At 46.4% G+C, this 18,124-nt stretch overlaps 1 protein-coding gene across 4 annotated transcripts in view; it reads right to left on the reverse strand.

Moving 5' to 3' along the window:
- Positions 1–18,124, reverse strand: part of RGL1 (ral guanine nucleotide dissociation stimulator like 1) — a 161,618-nt gene that overhangs the window by 16,608 nt on the left and 126,886 nt on the right. For all 4 annotated transcript variants that reach the window (XM_045982966.1, XM_045982964.1, XM_045982967.1 and 1 more), the window contains 6 exons: positions 15,271–15,355; positions 10,365–10,454; positions 7,731–7,817; positions 6,380–6,412; positions 4,518–4,639; positions 1,738–1,827 (listed from right to left, as the gene is read on the reverse strand). In XM_045982966.1, coding sequence (XP_045838922.1) covers positions 1,738–1,827; positions 4,518–4,639; positions 6,380–6,412; positions 7,731–7,817; positions 10,365–10,454; positions 15,271–15,355 — 507 coding nt within the window. The remainder of the gene's footprint in view (positions 1–1,737; positions 1,828–4,517; positions 4,640–6,379; positions 6,413–7,730; positions 7,818–10,364; positions 10,455–15,270; positions 15,356–18,124) is intronic.

Genomic DNA, 18,124 nt, shown 5'->3' on the forward strand with positions numbered 1-18,124 from the left:
ACATTAAATCCAAGAATCTCAGCAAGATTTCACCAAGGAGAGACACGTACTCAATGTCAACCACACTTTATGCAGTGCACTACGCCCTGATGACCCTGCTTCCTCCTGGATTTCATGGGACTGTCCCTGCAGTTTGTACATGAGCCAGAGTTGGTACAGAGAGAGGACCCAGGGGTGCTAGAGTGGCCAGCACAATACAGAGGGATGGCTGGGGTGGAGAGGGGTAGTGGGAAGCAGTCAAATAAAACTGTGTTTGCAGTAGTTACTGCGTAAGGACATGGAAGGAAAAGCAAGAGGGCCAAAGTGGTAGCACTTAGGATTGGATCCACCTGTGCTGACTGCCATAGCAGGTCCAGAAATTTCCAATTATTTCTGATGCAGATGACCATCGAGATGCCTGATATTCCCTGAGTCACCTAGCAGGGAGCCCGATTCCCTGTGTAGGTGTTGATCTTACCAGCTGACAAGGCTTGGTCAGGACCTTGGGTTATCTCAAAAGAGAGTTCTTCACCATAATTGCAGTGATGAAAAGATAGCAAGATACTATGGAAAATTCTATCGAGGTCAATCTACGAGCTCATAAATCTAGTGTACATGTCATGTGCAGGTAAAGGCAATGGAGAAATTCAAAGCAGGTGCAGGTGAGAGAGGGTGCCATGGGCTGGGGCAGATACCTTAGAGTATCAAATACAGTGGCTGGGGGAAGGCTCACTGAAAAGGTGACATTTCAACAAAGGTCTGAAGGGAGTGAGAAGTGAGTCCCCTAGCCATCGGGGGACCAGTGTTCTCAGCAGAAGAAATGGCATGCTGAGCATGTTCAGCAAGGTCTACGCGGCTGGAATGCAGACTAGAGCGAGCCGGGAAAGATAAGGACAGACAGGTATGGGACGGACAGACAGGCCTGGGATGACACTGCAGTTTCTGAAGAGTCCTGAGGACCACGGTAAGGATTCCTGATTTTACTCAAAGGGAAGAAGGTATTATGAAGTTAGCCATGGAGTGTCTCTTGCATGCCTAGTACCTAGTGGGGCATAGAGCCATGAGTGTCATGGGCAAGGCTCCCGCTCTCCGGTGGCAAATGCTCCACCACGGGAAAGAACCAGTGTGACTGAGAGGGACAGGGGCAGCCAGCATTGTCAGAGAGGGGGGCTCTCTCAGGAGGAGACACTTGCCCACATCTGAAGGAGCCAGCCACAGAGAAAGCATGTCAGACCAAAGAAATGTCCGGTGCAAAGGCCCTGAGGCAGGAACGAGCCTGGTATGGTTGATGGATGGGCATGGCTGGATCCTAGAGAACAAGGGGCAAGGCTGGATGGGAGGAAGGTAGTCAAGAAGGTTGGGGGAAGATCATGAAAGCCCTCCTAAGCTAGGATAAGGAGTTTGGGTGCTATATTCAAATAAACCATCAGGAAGTTTTTAAGAAAGGAAATATAATCTGGTGTATGTTTTAAGAGACTATCAGGCTATACGGGGGAGAATGGATCACTGAGCAAGGCCGGGGCCAGAAGCCTGTTAAGAGTGTTGCAAGAGTGGTCCAGGCCAGCAGATGACAGTGGTTCATACCAGAAAGAACAGTGGAGAAGAAGGAAAAGATTTAGTAAGTTCACAACACAAAGTCCAGGGAGTGAATGAGTTTCACTTCTGGCCTGGCTCAGGGCTGCAGTACTGAATATTCTTCCTCTCCCCCGACTCTAACAAGACCCTCTGGGGGCCCCAGGACCCCCGGGCGACACTCACAGGCTGAGCCTCTTCACCATACTCTTCCGAGGCTTGGGCGACGTGGCGCTGGCGTCAGCAGCTGCTTCTATCTCACAGGACAGGGCGTAGCTGGGGAACAGGAGGGGGGATGAGGTCAGAGCTTGAGAACAGAAGAACAGGTTGAAATTCACATAACTTGCTGATTCTGTTTTAGAGGAAGTCTCTGATGGCTCAAAGTAAAGATGTATATACCATGTTGTTCCCACACCAATGTCAGAGGGGATGGACTTCATGACCAGATGTTACAAATTTACCTGGGCACCTCCTGCCCTAATCCCCGTCCTGGTCTACGGACTGAGCCCTATTAGTGCTGCATGCCTCAAAGAGGGACTTGTGCATTTTGGCAACACCAAAGACCAACTCCACTCTGTTTCTTGATCATTCTCATCCCACTACTAAGCCAAGGGGAGAACTCCCGTTACTCTGTGTATGTGTGTACATGTGCTCAACTTTTTATCCAAGAGAAATGGAAGACGAGACTTTTGCAAACTATCTAACCTTTAGTGAAGAGACATAGTCAGTTATATTATTGGTAAAGATATTTGAATATGATTTTTATTTGCTAAAATACCCTAAATTTAAAAGGCTCCAAATTCAGACATCTAAATGCCAGGCAGACAGAACTTCCCTAACCACAAGAAGGAGTTATATGGGACTTGAAATGTCTTTTATGAAAGCTCATAGCTCTGACTAGTGGCTGTATCTGGCTTTGGGGTGGTGTGGGGGTGAGTGTGGTCAACGGTAGCTTGGTAAACTGTGAATTATGTGGAAACCTCATCATGTATCATGTGTATCATGCTCACGTGTGGGCATTCACTGATAAACGAATTTTTCAAATATTAACGAGCTCTAGGCGTGGTTATAAAGAGGAAGAAAAAAATGGGATATATTTAGCAAGATTCCTCTAATCATTAAAAAGTCAATTAAAACAGGGGGGCCTGGGTGGCTCAGTGGGTTAAGCCTCTGCCTTCAGCTCAGGTCATGATCCTAGGGTCCTGGGATTGAGCCCTGCATCAGGCTCTCTGCTCAGCGGGGAGCCTGCTTCCCCTTCCTCTCTCTCTGCCTGTGTCTCTGCCTACTTGTGATCTCTCTCTTTCAAGCAAATAAATAAAATATTTTTTTAAAAAAGTCAATTAAAACAACTGACAAAAAGTTAATTATTACAGCTGATAATATTGTGAGCCTCAACTTTCTGATCCAGATCCCCAGTCATGGGATATCTGCTCCATATGTGAGAAGGATGGACACATAGAGAGGAAGTTCACTCATACACACCGACCATCAGATCAGGAATGTAAGGAGAGGCAGTAGCTGCCTTATTTTCTACATGGCAAAGAAAGAGTCTTCATCAAGCAATGACTACTGAATCGCAGGTTTTGTTTTAATGTAAAAGAACCAATCTACTCTGGGATTTTAAAAAAAGAAAAAAAAAAGGACCTCAGAAATCATCTCTCTTCCAATGAGGGAACCGAGGTGTGTAGAGGTTATATGAACCACATTGAGGGCTGAGGTTGTAGAGTCAAGAAGACCAAAATTGAAATCCAAGCTCTATCGCTGGCTAGCTCCGTTATTCTCTGAATCTCAATTTCCTCATTGGCAAAATACTTATTTTGCTGTCGATTTTGCTCTCCCCAATGAAAAACTTTCAAGGAAATCCCCTGGTCTTATGGCAGGGGTTAGCAAATATTTTCTGTAAAGCACCAGATGGCAAATATTTTAGGCTTTGCAGGCTATATGGTCTCACTTCCAACTACTTAACTGCCTTTAAAGCATGAAAGCAACCATAAATAAGATGTAAATGAATGGGCTGTATTCCAATAAAACTTTATTTATGGATACTAAAGCTTGAATCGCAAATATCTGTTCCATGTTATAATCTTTCTTTCCCTCTTTTTTTTTTTTTCTTCCAACCATTTAAAAATATAAAAACATGCGGTGGGCCGGATAAGGCCTGCAGAGTCTAACCTGCTAGACCACAGGGAAAGACTACCGCCCTGCTGGGTGGACATTCAAGGCACTGGAGTTAATGTACTTTTCCGTGCTTGTCAACCAGGATTTTGAAACCTGTGCCTTGTGTCCCAGCCACAACAGAGTTCTCACCGTTCTTCCAAATGCCAACCACGTCAGGCCACGAAGCCTTTGCTCATGTTCTTCCCTCCGTCTAGAATGTTCTTCTCCAGTTCTCCTGGTGAAATCTCTCTCTTCACAGCCTAGTTCAAACGCCCACACCTTTCTGATGATCACCCCTACCTCCCCCATCCTTGGCCAAACTGTTCCTGCCCACGGCTCTTCTGTTAACCCGCTAGATTTCAGTTCTTCGTGAATCTGTCTCTCCTTCCCAACTGAAAGCTCCCTGGCAAGCTGGTACCAATGAACAAAAACGACAGACATGGAGCCGAAGGGGACGGCCCTGGTGGCGATGATGAGGACGTTGATGATCAGCACTTGAACAACGCTTTTCCAAATACGACCTCATTTAATCCTTACAAACACACACCGTGGATGAGCATTCTGAAGACCAGGCACAATCAGTGACTTGTACAAGGTCACAAAGACAGATGGTAGAGCAAGAATCTGAAAGCACACCTTCTAATGCCATCCGGCCAGCCTTCAAAAACTCCTTCAAAAACTGAGGTTCTAGAATCTACGAGCTGCTCACTAAATAGTTGCTGAAAAAAAATGGCCCAATGAGGAAATGGCGGTAGCGTTCCTCTCGCCGACACTGCAGCTCCACCCTGACGGACAACACGTGTGCCTACCTCTCCTCCTCGGTTAGGAGCTGCTGCCTCTGGAACCACTGGATGAACTTTGGGTCTGGTGTCATACAATAGCTGTTGCAGGCAGATTGCAAGAGCTTGATTTGGGCAATCACTTCAAATTCCTACAGCAGACAGAACACCAACAGAAAGTAAATAGTAAGGCCGACCCAATATCCCACTTTTCAACATGAAGACACACCACATTACGATACACAATGGAGAAAACCATCTAGGATGACTCTGAAGTCCTGCCTTTCTTACAAATAAGAGAACTGAGTAACTCTTAAACATTCTAACTCCAAATCCCTGCAGGCTTTGTAGGCTTGTCAATCCTCCCGTTCTCCTTGAAAAAGCAAACTGATGCAACAGAAACAGGCTAGCAGAGCAACCCGAACTAGTTATTACCCAAGGCCACAGTGGCTCCCTTTTTCTCTTTTATGTTTTCATTCTAGGGACAGAAAACTAAGTTTATAAAGTTGTGTACTTTTAAAGTGTATTTTAAGTTTCCATTTCTATGTCCTAAGAGAGAGAGAAAAAAGTTACTTTAAGTCAGGAGGCCCCTACATTGCCCATCGCCATCTTTTTCAAGCCTTACCCCTCAGTAAAGAAGTTTTGGTAGGGCTGGATATCTAAACAGTCAGGGGCCTCATAAACTTGAATGTTTGGATTTCCCGAATCCTTGGGTTTTTACTACTCCTGTAAATCCTTTAACGAAATCTTTTAAAGCTCACAAGAGAAGCAAGTATATAATCATGTCCAAAATTATTTATTCATCTTTAGATGCTTCAGTAAAGATATTTTTTTTTTAAGTCAGCAAAGGGTATAAGCCTTAGCTTTAGGTTTGAAGCTGAAATTTTCCAGAAGTTTAACATGCTAGTCTTAAAAGGGAAGAGAGTACCATTTAGTACTCTCTGATTCTGAAGTTAAAGGACAAAGATGGGTAACTCTGGAGGCCAGTGATTGACCTTGTTTTATTTTTATAGGACACGACAGAGGAAACTCAACAACAGCCGGGTTCTGTGGGTATCAGCTTTCCATTCAGTGACTTGGTCTCGATATCCTCAAGGAATATTTATGATCATGCTAAAGAAGGAAGTATACGCTACCAGGGACAGAAGACTTCCATTTGTCTATCTTAGCATATCTCGTTAGTAATAAGCTCAGCCTAGTGGGCTCCCGAAGGCTTGGTTTTAACCCATTGTCACTTCCTCCTGGAAGTTTCTCTGACCCCACAAGCTGGGGATAGATGCCCTTCCTCCATCTTCCTAGGATACCCACGACTTCCGCTCACAAGCCCTTATCAGTTGTACTATCACTGCCGACTTGTCTATCTTCCTCCTGGTCTGTGAAGTTTATGAGGGTGGGGAGCACTGGGTTTTCTCTGCAGCAACCCCCAAACCTATCAGAGTGTTTGGCCCATGTGAGGTAAACCACCAGTATTTGGGAGATGAAAGAATCAAAGAACGAAGGAAGGAGTAAGCTTCCTCAGTCATTCCTTGGTTCACTCATTTTCCTTTGTGTCATTCAAGTATCTATCTAAACACACCATCTGTACATTAAAAGAAACATGAGTTTTGCAGGAGCAGCCCTGGGTTTGCAGCCCGGCTGCACTACCAGGTGACCCTCGTCCCTGGGGCCAGGTTTCCACATCTGGGAACTGAGGAAGATAAAACCTACTGCACAGCACTCTGGGGCACTAATACACAGGTTCACACAAGGCATAATCATATATAAGTGCTTGATAAACGCAAATTTTTTTTTTTTTTTTTTTGCTTCTACAAAGAAAGCCTTAAGTCCCTGTTTGTCTTTTTTCATGCTCCGATGAAGTAAAATGGAACACTGCAGCCAAGACCTTTACTTACCCTTCTCCTTTTCTCAAAGTTTATCAGCCCGCCCTGAAAGAAATTAAATAAAAAAAAATAGTGACAAACCAAGGCACTTTGAAATACAGCCCTACGTTGTTCTATGAATCATTATAATAGATCACAGGGATGCTAAAGTCACAATGATCAATGACACAACAGTTCTGGCTACTATGGGGGAAGAGAAGCACCGTTTGCTTCAAGAAAAACATTCTTTGAATTCTAATAGGACAGGATCGGCAGACAGCCTTCCCATAAGATGTCCAAAACCAACTAAAATAGTAACGATAACGAAGTTACAATTCAGAATCCAAATACATTTGTAGAGCCAATAAGGGTAAAAGCTTGAGTGAATGTTCCATTTACACTTTACTTCTTGATCCAGAGCAACAAAAACAGATGGCCATTGACTCATACTGGAAACCAAATTGTCAATGGTTTATCAAAAGGGAAGTTGCTTCTACATAGGGTTGTGAAAAGTTAAGTTTCAATTCTTCATCCCCTATCTCCTGTTCTCAGTAGGCTGAATATAACTTCTAAATCCTTGGGCACTCACCAAAAATTCCCCAGTGCTAATGAGTGTTTCCTGAGATAAGCTGAGGCAGAGGACACGAAGCTTGGGAAATGCAAAATGAATGCCCACAACATTATGACAAGCTTGGAGGGAGGCGGCCAGAACCACCACCAGGCCTTCTAACTCGGACCGAGTAGAAACACACTCATCACATGTGAGAACCAGGGAGGAGACGGAAACTTAGATCTACAAGCAATCCTTAAATCTCACTTCAATTGTCAAATTTCTTCCAGTTAATATTTTATTACAGCTACTGACAGGTAGCTTAACTTTCACTTCTCTTCCCTCTGAGAGAGAAAGAGCGTGCACACGAGAGAAAGCACAAAAGTGCTTCAGGGCAGGTAATTATATGAAAAAAAGAAAAGAATAATTAAAAATCCACAAATCTGGCCACCTCCCTATCCCAACAAGTAGAATTTTAGGGCACATCACCCCCTCAAGCCCTACCTGCCCAAGTGCTACTCAACATCAAGGACTTTCTGGAATCAACTTCGTCTACAAGGCCCTCCATCACCAGCCTCCCCATCCCCGCACCTGGAACGGACTGTGACCTCCCTCATCTCTCACTGCCTTTCTGTCTGAATTCCGAGTACTTCCATAGTCACTGCTGGCCTTGATACGTAGCTTCCGCTGGCTTGTGAGTCACTTGAGGTGTTACTCTGATTTGCAATCCTCACAGCATCTAACAAATGCCGCGTACATATTGGGTGCTCAACAGACCCTAATAAAGCAAATTTCTCTCTTGGGTATCCAAGTCACCACATGCAAACAACTCACCTCGATATAGTCCTGAAGAGCAGTGTCGAGCATGGTGAGGTCAGTCAGGAAGGTGCCCAGGTAGGGCACGGTTCCCTGCATCACACCCTGAGGAGCAAAGCACAACCAAATGGCCTTTGTCACGACTAAAAAGTGGAAGGGTTTCAGGAGCCTCCATGCCAGAGCGAACGCACATACTGCTGGCTAGATTTGCGAGGTGCCTGTTCATAGATGAAGGCAGCCATCTTTGAATGGCCAGGTAAGCCTTGACAGCATTCGGAGAAAATGAAGGACTGCTGAAGACCGTTAGTGTTAACCTCCATGAATGAAATTTTTAAGATTTTTTAAAAAGGATGGGAATTCTATCACCTAATCTCTAAGTTTCAAAGTTATGAGAACAGGCCCCAAAGCCAGGAGATCATACAAGTATGTCTAAGAGTGTTCACGGAGGATTCGTATTTTGCTTAGGCAGTTTCAAGGGTCGGCTTTTCTCTTTCAGAGTGTGTGGGTACTCCTGGGGTTTGGATTGGCCTCACCATTGGTGAGGGTGGGTAACTGTACACTGGGGAAGAGTGTATACCACAAAAGCATAGGGTGTCACTATCAAAATGGCCTCTTGGGGGGGCGCCTAGGGTAGCACAGTCGGTTAAAGCCTCTGCCTTTGGCTCAGGTCATGATCCCGGGGTCCTGGGACTGAAGCTCACATCCGGCTCCCTGCTCAGTGGGGAGCCTGCTTCTCTCTCACTCCTGCTTATTCTCTCTCTCACTGTCTCTCTCTCTCCCAAATAAATAAAATCTTTCTGAAAAATGGCCTCTTGGGCTAGGCTTCCAAAGGAGAGAAACAGGAAAGGGAAAAATGGTAATTCTGAAGTAGAAAATCAGGCAAAATACTTTAAGTGATGAAGGTCAACATCACCATCTTTGACAGGATGTGACGAGAATGGCACTTCCACTTCTGTGACATGCTTCCCCCCAAATCCATAACCTCGGCCTCTGCACCAGAAAACAACAGATGCACTCTGACTGCAGGATATTCTAAAGATACCAGGATGGTCCAGAAGACCGTCAAGGTAAGGAGAAACAAGGAGGACTGAGAAACTCTCACAGAGCAGAGGGGCCTGGGGAGACAGGATAGCGCGCTATTGCGTGGTCTCCTGGCCTGGCTCCTGGAGCAGAAAGAGGGTTCTCTTGCAGAAGTGGTGAAATCCCAATCAAGTGTGAATTTCAGTTCACAATAGCAGGCTGGTGTGGGTGCCTCAGGCTTGACAGAGGAGCCATGGCCAGAGGGGGTGTTGACAATGGGGGACATCGGCTGAGGGCATCATAGAAACTCCATGTACTATCTGGAACTTACCTGTAAACTTCATAGTAAAAAGTTCATTTTTTTTTTAAACTGTCCCTTGGAAATGAAGGTAGAATCACTTTAATTGCATATATATGTAGTATTAATCTCACAAAATTTCCTTTGAGATCCTCTCAATTCTCTATAAGGCCACTGAGGCACTAACCATTCTAAAGAGAAAAGAAAAAGCAGCTTCCATGGATACCTTCTCCTCACTTCCCTTCAGGCACTTAGGACATTCTGGAAGAAAACACAGCCCCAGCCAGGGCAGGACCAGGTTGCTCCATGGGAGGCCAGCTGTCTCGCTGGCCAGAACTGACCGGAGACGTTCACCCCGAGGACTCGCGCTCAGGCGCAGTTTGTCCTTCCCTGTTATGTGCACAAGGTCTCATCCTGAACTAAAATAATCTTTTCTTTTAGCAGCTATTTTTAACTTATCTTTGAACAACCAAAAAAAAGTCTGAAATGCTGTGAAACGTTTCATAGGCTTTCTGGTACAGAAGAGTCCTATCATTCAAACACAACATTTCTGATTTATGTCCAGCCTTCCAAAGGAGGAGAAAATCCTCCCCAAGCAGGGATGAGAAGATCTAGAGGTTGTCAGTCTCTAATTTCCTCTCTCTTTGGTTTTCCCCCTCCCATACTAAAAGGAGAGTTTTTAAAATAAAGCTTTAAGATAAAGCTAAAGATAGTAACTATCTTTCAGTCTTAAGGAAGGAAGTACAGTATTCCTTCGAGTACTGAAAAACTAGAAAAAGGTTGGCTAGTCCTTGGGATTAGTGTGGAAAGCTGGGAAATGGAGAGCGGGTTTGGAACAACTGACAAGGTCTGTCAGCACACAGACCAAGTCCTCCTGGGAGCAGACAGACGCTCTTCCCTCGGCACCCATGTCCTAGGCCACCGTGTGTCCAAAGTCGACTACAGGAGGCATCCCTGATGGGGAACTGAAGCCCAGGAGGTCTCAAGGCCAAGGGAGCAGCAGCTTCAATACAGGAGTGGATGGAGGAAGACAGCAAGAGGGAAGGGAGTCTACCTCCCGCAGACTTCGCCCCTCACCTCTAGAAGAAAAAAATGTTCCAGAGAACACTATCCTTTGTGACTCTAAGTGTTTACTTCCCACTGGGTCAAATGGGAGTGACAAGATGTCTCCTACAGACCTCCCAGCGCTGTGGAGAATAAATAAAGGATGGAGAACTTTCTCGAAAGCAGCGGTGCCTTGCAGATTGAGGGTGCTGGGGCCATGCAGGAGCCCCGCCACCCACACGGGGCCGCTTTCTGACGGGTCCTCAGGGAAGACCGAGGACCGTACGTACCATATCCTTCTGGAGCTGAAGTCTCCTCTGGGTCCGCTTCTGGTTTTCTTTCACACTGCTGTCCAGGTTTGCAAACTTTGAGGTTCCTTCCTAAGAAACAGAAGCGCACACAGAGGAGAGCGATGGTGAGTGGCAGCAGAAGGAAGAGAAGGGGCCGGCCTGCCGGGCAGAACCAAGAGGGCTCCAGCGGGCTCGGGATGAATTATGTCCATGTCTGGTGGGCTTGTTGCGGACAGTCAGTGTGCAGTAAGATCTGGTGGCCTCAGGGGTCCCGTTTTCCCCCTGCTTTGTTAGAGCCGCACCTGCTTTGGTGATAAAATCAATGGTCAATACCAGGCCCACAGTTCTGAGAACCAGAGGCCACTTCTGCACACCCCACATTTCTCCGGGACTAATCACATGCCCCGGAAATGAAGAGTTCTTCCTCAGGACATGTTGTGATTTCTTGCTCTTGGCCTGAAATACATGTGCCAGCACTCTGTGAAGGAAAAGGGATTCTTTCTGTGGTTATTTCTTAGCTAAATGAAACTTCTGCGGAAGTTTTCTGAGGAAGTCCTGTATCGTGGAACAACACGAATCTATGAAGGCCAGACCTTTGCCTATTTTTTCTCCCCTACTTTCCTCCCCTAACCCATCCTCCCGAGTTACTTTTCTCAGAGCCGGGACTCTTACGAGTCAATCCTTCCTCATGGGGCCTGGGGACGGATGGCTCCCCTTCGTCTGCTCCTGTCTGTTGTCACAACAAACTCTTCCACGATGGTGACTAAACTCCAGTCTGCTGACTGAACACGGTGCTTTGGGGTTTTGTGGTTTCAGGGTCTTTCAAGTTCTCATTTTCCAGGAACTGGATGGGAGACATGTTTCACAACTCGGTTAGGGACAAGCGCTCTAGTAGCTTTTCCTCAGTCAGTCTTCCCGGAGTCCGTGATGTTACCAGAACCTGTGACCTTCCCCGACCACACGGCGCAGGAGCGTCTTCTGCAGACTTGGCCTTCCCCACTCAGCGAGGCCCCAAGACTTCCTATCGTTCACCAGCCCTCACCTGCACCCAGAACCCACCTGACTCACAAGCTACTTTAAGTCTCCCTGTCACAAATGATGATAAGGAGCAGTACTGTGGTGCGACCTCCTGCGTATAGCTTTTCCCTGGGCATGAATGAAAGCCACCTAAAACGTGCCATTTCCCAAGCAAGGGGATGGCGAGTCCTCCCCAGTTCTTGAGAATTTGCCTGGAGGGAGAAATCACTTCTGACTTAAAGGCAAGTGTCCATCCCTTTCCTGTGTGGGTCCCTCTGGTTCCCTTCCAGCTTCTCGGTCACTGGCAGAGGCACCACGTGTGGAAGTCACAGAAGACAGATGTCAAATTCGAATGTAAGAAGGATTTCTGACAAGTTCAAAGGCTCCCGAGAACCAAGGAATAGCAGAAAAGGAAAGGAAGAGCACTCGGGACAGCCTCCTTGCTGGGAGGGGGGCGAAGACCTGAGGTGAGGCCTCGCAGGCTTGCAGATTCCATGACTTCATGATTTCAAGAGAGTGAGACTCCATTCCTGGCTGGGTCGTGGAGACATGGCCCAGCGGCAGTGCTTCCAGATGAGGTGGCAACCCAAAACCTATGATTCCTCATATCCAACAGTGTCCGTTTTCTCCTTCCTTGGCCCTAAAGCTTTTGCTCTGCAGCTCTCAGACCACCAATCCCTTGAAACCCCTTGGAAATTTTCTGACAGCATCACCCTGTTCCTTCCTTCTGACTCCTTTCCTGGCCCACTCATGCTCCTAGGGTCTCTTCCTTCTGCCAAAGTCACCTTCTTGTTTTTTGTGATACTTGGGTCTTTGGAAACGGTCATCCTTAATGATTGCCTACGTCTGGATGAATTCCAAATTGTTCCCTCTCCTTCGATCAACCTCCTGCTCCGCGCCTGTATCTTTCCCTCTCTGTCCTCCTCCTTTCTCTCTCTCGTGCAAATTTCTTACCTGAGTCCCATCTCTTCTCTAGCTCTGTGAGTTCGGGTGCCCTCACCCACCCTGTTCCCGGGTCTCAGATGGACACAGGCACCGGATTCTTCTCAGTGTTGGGTACTTTACTGGCCAGAAGTTCATGGTAATGAGCTGAATGGGCCTTTAGAGCCCTAACAAGCTTCTGCTCCAAAAGCAACTTGACTGTGTTTTAGGGCTTTACTACACATACGTTTCCACCAGAGCCAAATTCCTGGGCCTTTCTCACAGTTGTTTATATCAATTCCACCAAGGAGAGTACTCATCCAAGAGTCCCAAGGACCAGAACAAGTCGGTGGCATTCTGCTTTCGTTCACCCGAGTTACCTACGTTCACTATCACAGGTTTAAGGTAACCAGTGATAAAAATAAAAACAAAAACAAAAAATAATTAAAAAAAAATATTTTTCCCAACAATTAAAATGAAAACCTTGGTTTTTTGTTTTTTGGTTTTTTTTCTTTTGTTTTAGATTTTTGCTAGTTATTCTGTTGCCTCAGCTAGCATATCACAGAGGCAGAACATTACATCTACCCGGAAATAGAGGAGAAGAACAGTCTTTAAGACTAAGATTATCCAACTGTAAATCAGTGTGAGTCCAGGAATGGCATATTAAAAACAGAGACCAGCAGTTTTTCTCAGTGGTTCTTTTGAGACCCTAACTACCTTGATTTCTTCTTCTTTTTTTTTTTTTTTTTTTACAACGTGCTGAGAATTAACACTCAGAATTCCAGACTCCATATGAAGAATGATCAACAAACGTGACTGGAAAGGGACCTACACGTACACACAGCCCGCCCAAAATATTACAGCCTCATACTGATAACGCACAGACCATAGGGATTCATAACCAAGTTTTTCATTTCTTCGGGATGGGAGCCATGCAGTAGAAATTTAACTTAGAGCACAAGGGCCAACTTCCACATTTAAGAAAGGTTTACGGGACCTTTACTGTCTAGATATGGCTTTGCTTCTAAGGTTTTGGCCAGAACACCGCCACCAGGCAATGGGCTGCAGGGCACTGACTTTATCTGCGTTGGAAGGATGACTCAGAGCTATCGGGATCTGAATATTTGGCTCCGGTTAGTCTAGCTTTGTGCTCCGGACAGGGAGACCACCAAGCCGTCTCCTCCCAGCCAGAGGAGTTTCCATTTAAAGTCGGGCAATCCAGGGGGACGTGAGGGGAGCAACACGATCTCAGCGAGCACTGGTTAGTGTGCAGTTAACGAGGTAGGCCAGATGCGGGGCTAGACATTAGCACAAACTGCCTTGCTCCGAGAAGGGCTAAGAAGGGGCTGGTTCTCAAAGCCCGTGACTCTGAAGGCCCACCAATTCATACAGTCGAACAGTTTCTGAACACTCTGTGCATCCCAGGCACCGTGTCAGGCATTAGGGTTAGAACAGTGACAAAACGGACCCAGTTCCTGCCAGCAAAAGGCTTGCAGGCCAGCAGAGAGACGGGTTGCGTACCTGGCAGAGCCCACGATGAGACAGGCAGGCAGGAAGAGTAGGAATCAGGAGAGCAACCGTCAGGAAGACCGGAACAGATACCCTTACAGGAATGACTGACAGGCGTCAGGTAGATGCCTTTGCCCAGGGCCCCCACCTCCACTGGACTTTCGTCCCTACTCCAAGTGTGCTCTGAGCTGGTGTACGTATCCCGTCCTTCACTCGCGTTCACTTGTGAGGCATCCTTTGGCTGTGCGTGCACACAGCATGCCAAATTCTAAAATCACATCTGCATGGTGCTTTCAGATATTTTATCCTAGTCAAGCTACGAAATAATTCTCTGAGGTCAGTGGACCAAATACTATTTCCCCCAATTTACAGAAAAAGAGACTACAGACAAGGATCTTATCCTCTAATTGCCCATCTCAGGGCTATGGTAGCGCAAACCCTACGATTTTGTAATTGTCTACTTCCCTGCCTCCCCAGTGAGACGCAACCTCTTTCGGATCGGAGACTGCCCTTGGTGTGGCTGCACCTTGGCCACTTAGTGGCACATCGTGAACGCTCAATCGATGACTGCTCAATTACGGATTTACCTTCTCTGAGAAGTTTTCTCTGATCGACCCTGCCCCTTACCCTCAAGTGGCCAGAAAAAACAGTTTTATGCCTGTGTGATGAAGGGACAGGTTTTAGAGTCTCATGGGTAGGGTTCACATTCAAGCTCCACGACCTACCCGCTGTGGTAGGTCTTACGACATGCCTATGACATGCCGCTTACCTCTCTGAGTCTTGGCTATCTGCAAAATAAGGATGATAAAAATCTACTTTATAGAAAGACTGTGAAGATAATATCTGGCCTATGTGCCCCTCTGATGACCATTCACAACCCGCTATTTGTACCTTTATTTGACTACTTATTCTCATTTAGTGCCTCCAACCACCAGCCACAGGGGGAATTCCTGAGAACAGGTTGTGGGTTAGTCGCCTTCATACTCCCAGAGGCCACTCCAATGCTTCACGAATATTGGACATTCAACAAACGTCTGGAGAAATAAAATCAAGCAAGCTACACTTCTCCCTTCCTATGGTTCGGAAGTCAGCACTCACTTGGCGTTCAATAAATATTGCTGATGGCTCCATGCAACTTGGTCTACATACGGGACGTGGAATTGCAGGCTTGGCCTCTGTCACCCTAGAAGACATTTTGCTGAGAAGGAATATTCCAGGGCCTCCCACCAACCTCGTTGCCTGCACTTGGCGTCCGCAGAGTGGCTTGTTAAAGGGATACATTCATGAGCACAAGTTCCACAATCTGGTTGTGGAATGAAGCTACCGTGAAGCTACAGAGCTGGACATTCGGTTTTCTCAGCCCGGAGCTTCTTCAGTTTGCCTTCGAGAACAAAAATGCTGCCTTCTCGTCGCTGTAGACTACCAGCGACGGGGCCTGGCACCCCCACCAAGAGCTCACCTTCATCAGAAGTTCCCGGCTGGTCAAATGGTTATTATGGTCTGAGAAGATATCTGAAAGTTCTTCAAACATCAGCATCCGGTCCCTGGGAGAGAGATGAAGAAAATATTCACAAGGAGTCAGTGAAAGGCCCACACCTTTGGCCACACTGCCTTCGTTACCTGTGGCTACAGAGGGACCGGACTCATCTCAGGAGCAGGGAGGAAGCCAATGACTTTTCATGTTGGCTGGGTTTTTTTTTTTTGTTTTTTTTTTTAAGGTACACATGGTCACCTATGTGAAGGGTGGGGGGTGTTCCTAACCACAGATGTTATAATCATAAATAAAGAGAGTTAAATTGGGGCATCAAGTTGTTCAACTGGGATATGTTCTTTAAAAAAAAAAAAAAAATCTGTCTTAGCAATACCCACAGAGCCCCGTGGGTTCTGAGAAATCCTGCTGGCCAGCCCCCTCGTTTAGGGATGAAGATGCCAGGGTCAGGGATTTGCTGACGTTTCCATCGCTAAGTGCTGAGCACGGCAGGTGTAGAAGCTAAACTTCCTGAGTCACAGGCCAGTGCTCTCAAATTGGAGAGTAGTCTGAGTAGATGGAAGCAGAACGAGCTCTGGTCAGGGGACGGGGTTCAAATCCCGTGTTCAAATCCCAAACACCGGGGCTCTTGGGCCCACTGCTTAACCATCCTGAGCTTCCATTTTTCTAACCCACACAAGGAACATACTAAGAGTCCCCTTGAGGGACCCCCGTGAAGGTCAGCAGGATCATCTACCTAAAGCGCCTACTCTGCACTTTCCCTTCTGGGGCTCCTGTCCCTCTCCACCGGCCTCAGGCTTTTCTCTCCAGCCTCCCAGGGTTACTGAGTGGCGGACTCTGGAGGCAGAGAATTAATGGAGCCATATCATTCCATAGGCAGCACGTCATGATCACGGGAAAGCCATTATTAACTTGTTTTACCACAAGGGTAATATTATTGTAATAAAGAAAACCAGTAAAGCTATTTGCGTTTTGGGAAAAATAATTTAGAACTTAATTACATGTGGGCCTAAATAAAGAAAAATAAACAGACGTCTTCTCTGTGCACTGAAAGTGATTAGCATTAGGGAAAGTGATCGCCAAATAAGGCATCCTAACCTGTCCCTGAATTTAGCAGTGAAAACTATGGAAAGCTGGTATGAAAGCGTCTTCTCATGACCCCTGTGCAGCATCCCTTCTCATGGCCCCATTTCTTAGCTGGTCATGAACCGACCAGCTAAGAAAAGAACAGGACACCCACATGGTACAAAATGAGATGCTGAGGTTTGTTTTGAGGTGGAATTGTTTAAAAAGCCAGCTGGAAGAATGGGACTCATAGGGCGACCAAGAGATTAGGACACAACTCCATTAATTTTTTTTTTTTCACCTGTGTTCTAACCTCAAACGAGCCGTGGAAGAAATCTTTGGCTGGCTAAGTGGCTTTCCACAGTGTGCTACTTATCACCCACCAGAGAAAGAGAGGATCACCTTACGCTGCCATCAGAGAAGGCCGCATCAAGCACAGCAGTTTGAGCCCCTGAGCAACCCCTGCTTTTTGTTTTTGATCCCATGACCAGGGAGCACCGAGGAGGGGAGGGAGAAGGTCTGCACTACTGAGGATGAGGACTCTGTGTGCATCTGATCATCCCCTGGTATGTTACCAATCATCTCGTGATTTTATATGCCCCCGCTCTTTCATCAGATTTATACGCAAAGGAAAACCAATCAACTAATCTCTCCTTCACATACAAGGTCAGCTGGATTACTCAAGCTGATGAAGAGGAGGAAGAACCCGTGGTGATCAAAAAACTTGCATCAGACTGTGGGAAGCCTCTCTGCCAGGTTTTCTCCCGGTAGATAACAGTGTTGTCGACAGAGCGAGAGCTCTGGAGTCTCCAAGTGGTTGTAGCTTCTATGGCTCTGTAACACCAGGCATTACAGCCACTTCAGTTTTTGTCTACTGACTCATCAAAGCCTAATGTAATAAATGATTTCCCCCGAGTCGCCTTTCTTCTGATTGAGAATAGGAATCCGCTGGTCTGCGTTGAGTACTCTCGCACTCATTTTTCAGCATGAATTGAGGAAATTCTGCTGTACCAATCTGAGTCTCTTGTAAGTTTGGATAGTGTTGGTCCCTTAGGGCTTAATCAGCTCTGAGTGAACCGATGAAACCGAACGCCTCGACCTTCCACTCCTAAGGACCAAAGCCACCAATCCCACAAGGGCAGGCCCGCCTGGGGGGCCAGCTGGCTCCCCTCCTGGCTGAAACAGACTATACCGCACACGTATAGACTGTAAACAGTTTACACATTCTTCCCTGATACAGCCTGACTTCTTGATTAGCTCAGCCCCAGCAGACCTGCTGAATGTAAGTGGCCTAGTTAGTAGCCCTTACACTTTCCCCAGGTTCTAAATCTGTACTGAAAGGAAACCAGAGCTGCCTCCTCATTCACCCTTCCCTCCTCTGCAAAAAGCTCTCCGGTCTACAAGGGAAGCTCTGGAAATAGGGGAAGGAAGAGAGTAAAATAATAAGGACAATAAGTTGTTAATTGTTCCAAAGTTTCCACCAAGAAATAGGAAAAACACCATAAAATGAAAACAATATAAAAAAGAAACAATACAAAATGAAAACCAATATAAAATGTGCCCAGTTGGTAACTTTAGTCAGGTGCCTAGGAAGGAACACTTGCGGGTTTTTAATATCACTCAGGTAGCTTCTAGCACGCTGAGACAGAAGGGAACAGAATCGATTCTTGCCAAACAGCAAGAACTAATGTCCCATCTACACACACGATCTGACACAGCTCAGGGCTTTGGAATGGGGCCGAGAAATAACCAGAAGTAA

Source organism: Meles meles, chromosome 17 (genome assembly GCF_922984935.1).
Source record: "Meles meles chromosome 17, mMelMel3.1 paternal haplotype, whole genome shotgun sequence".
Taxonomy (NCBI): domain Eukaryota; kingdom Metazoa; phylum Chordata; class Mammalia; order Carnivora; family Mustelidae; genus Meles; species Meles meles.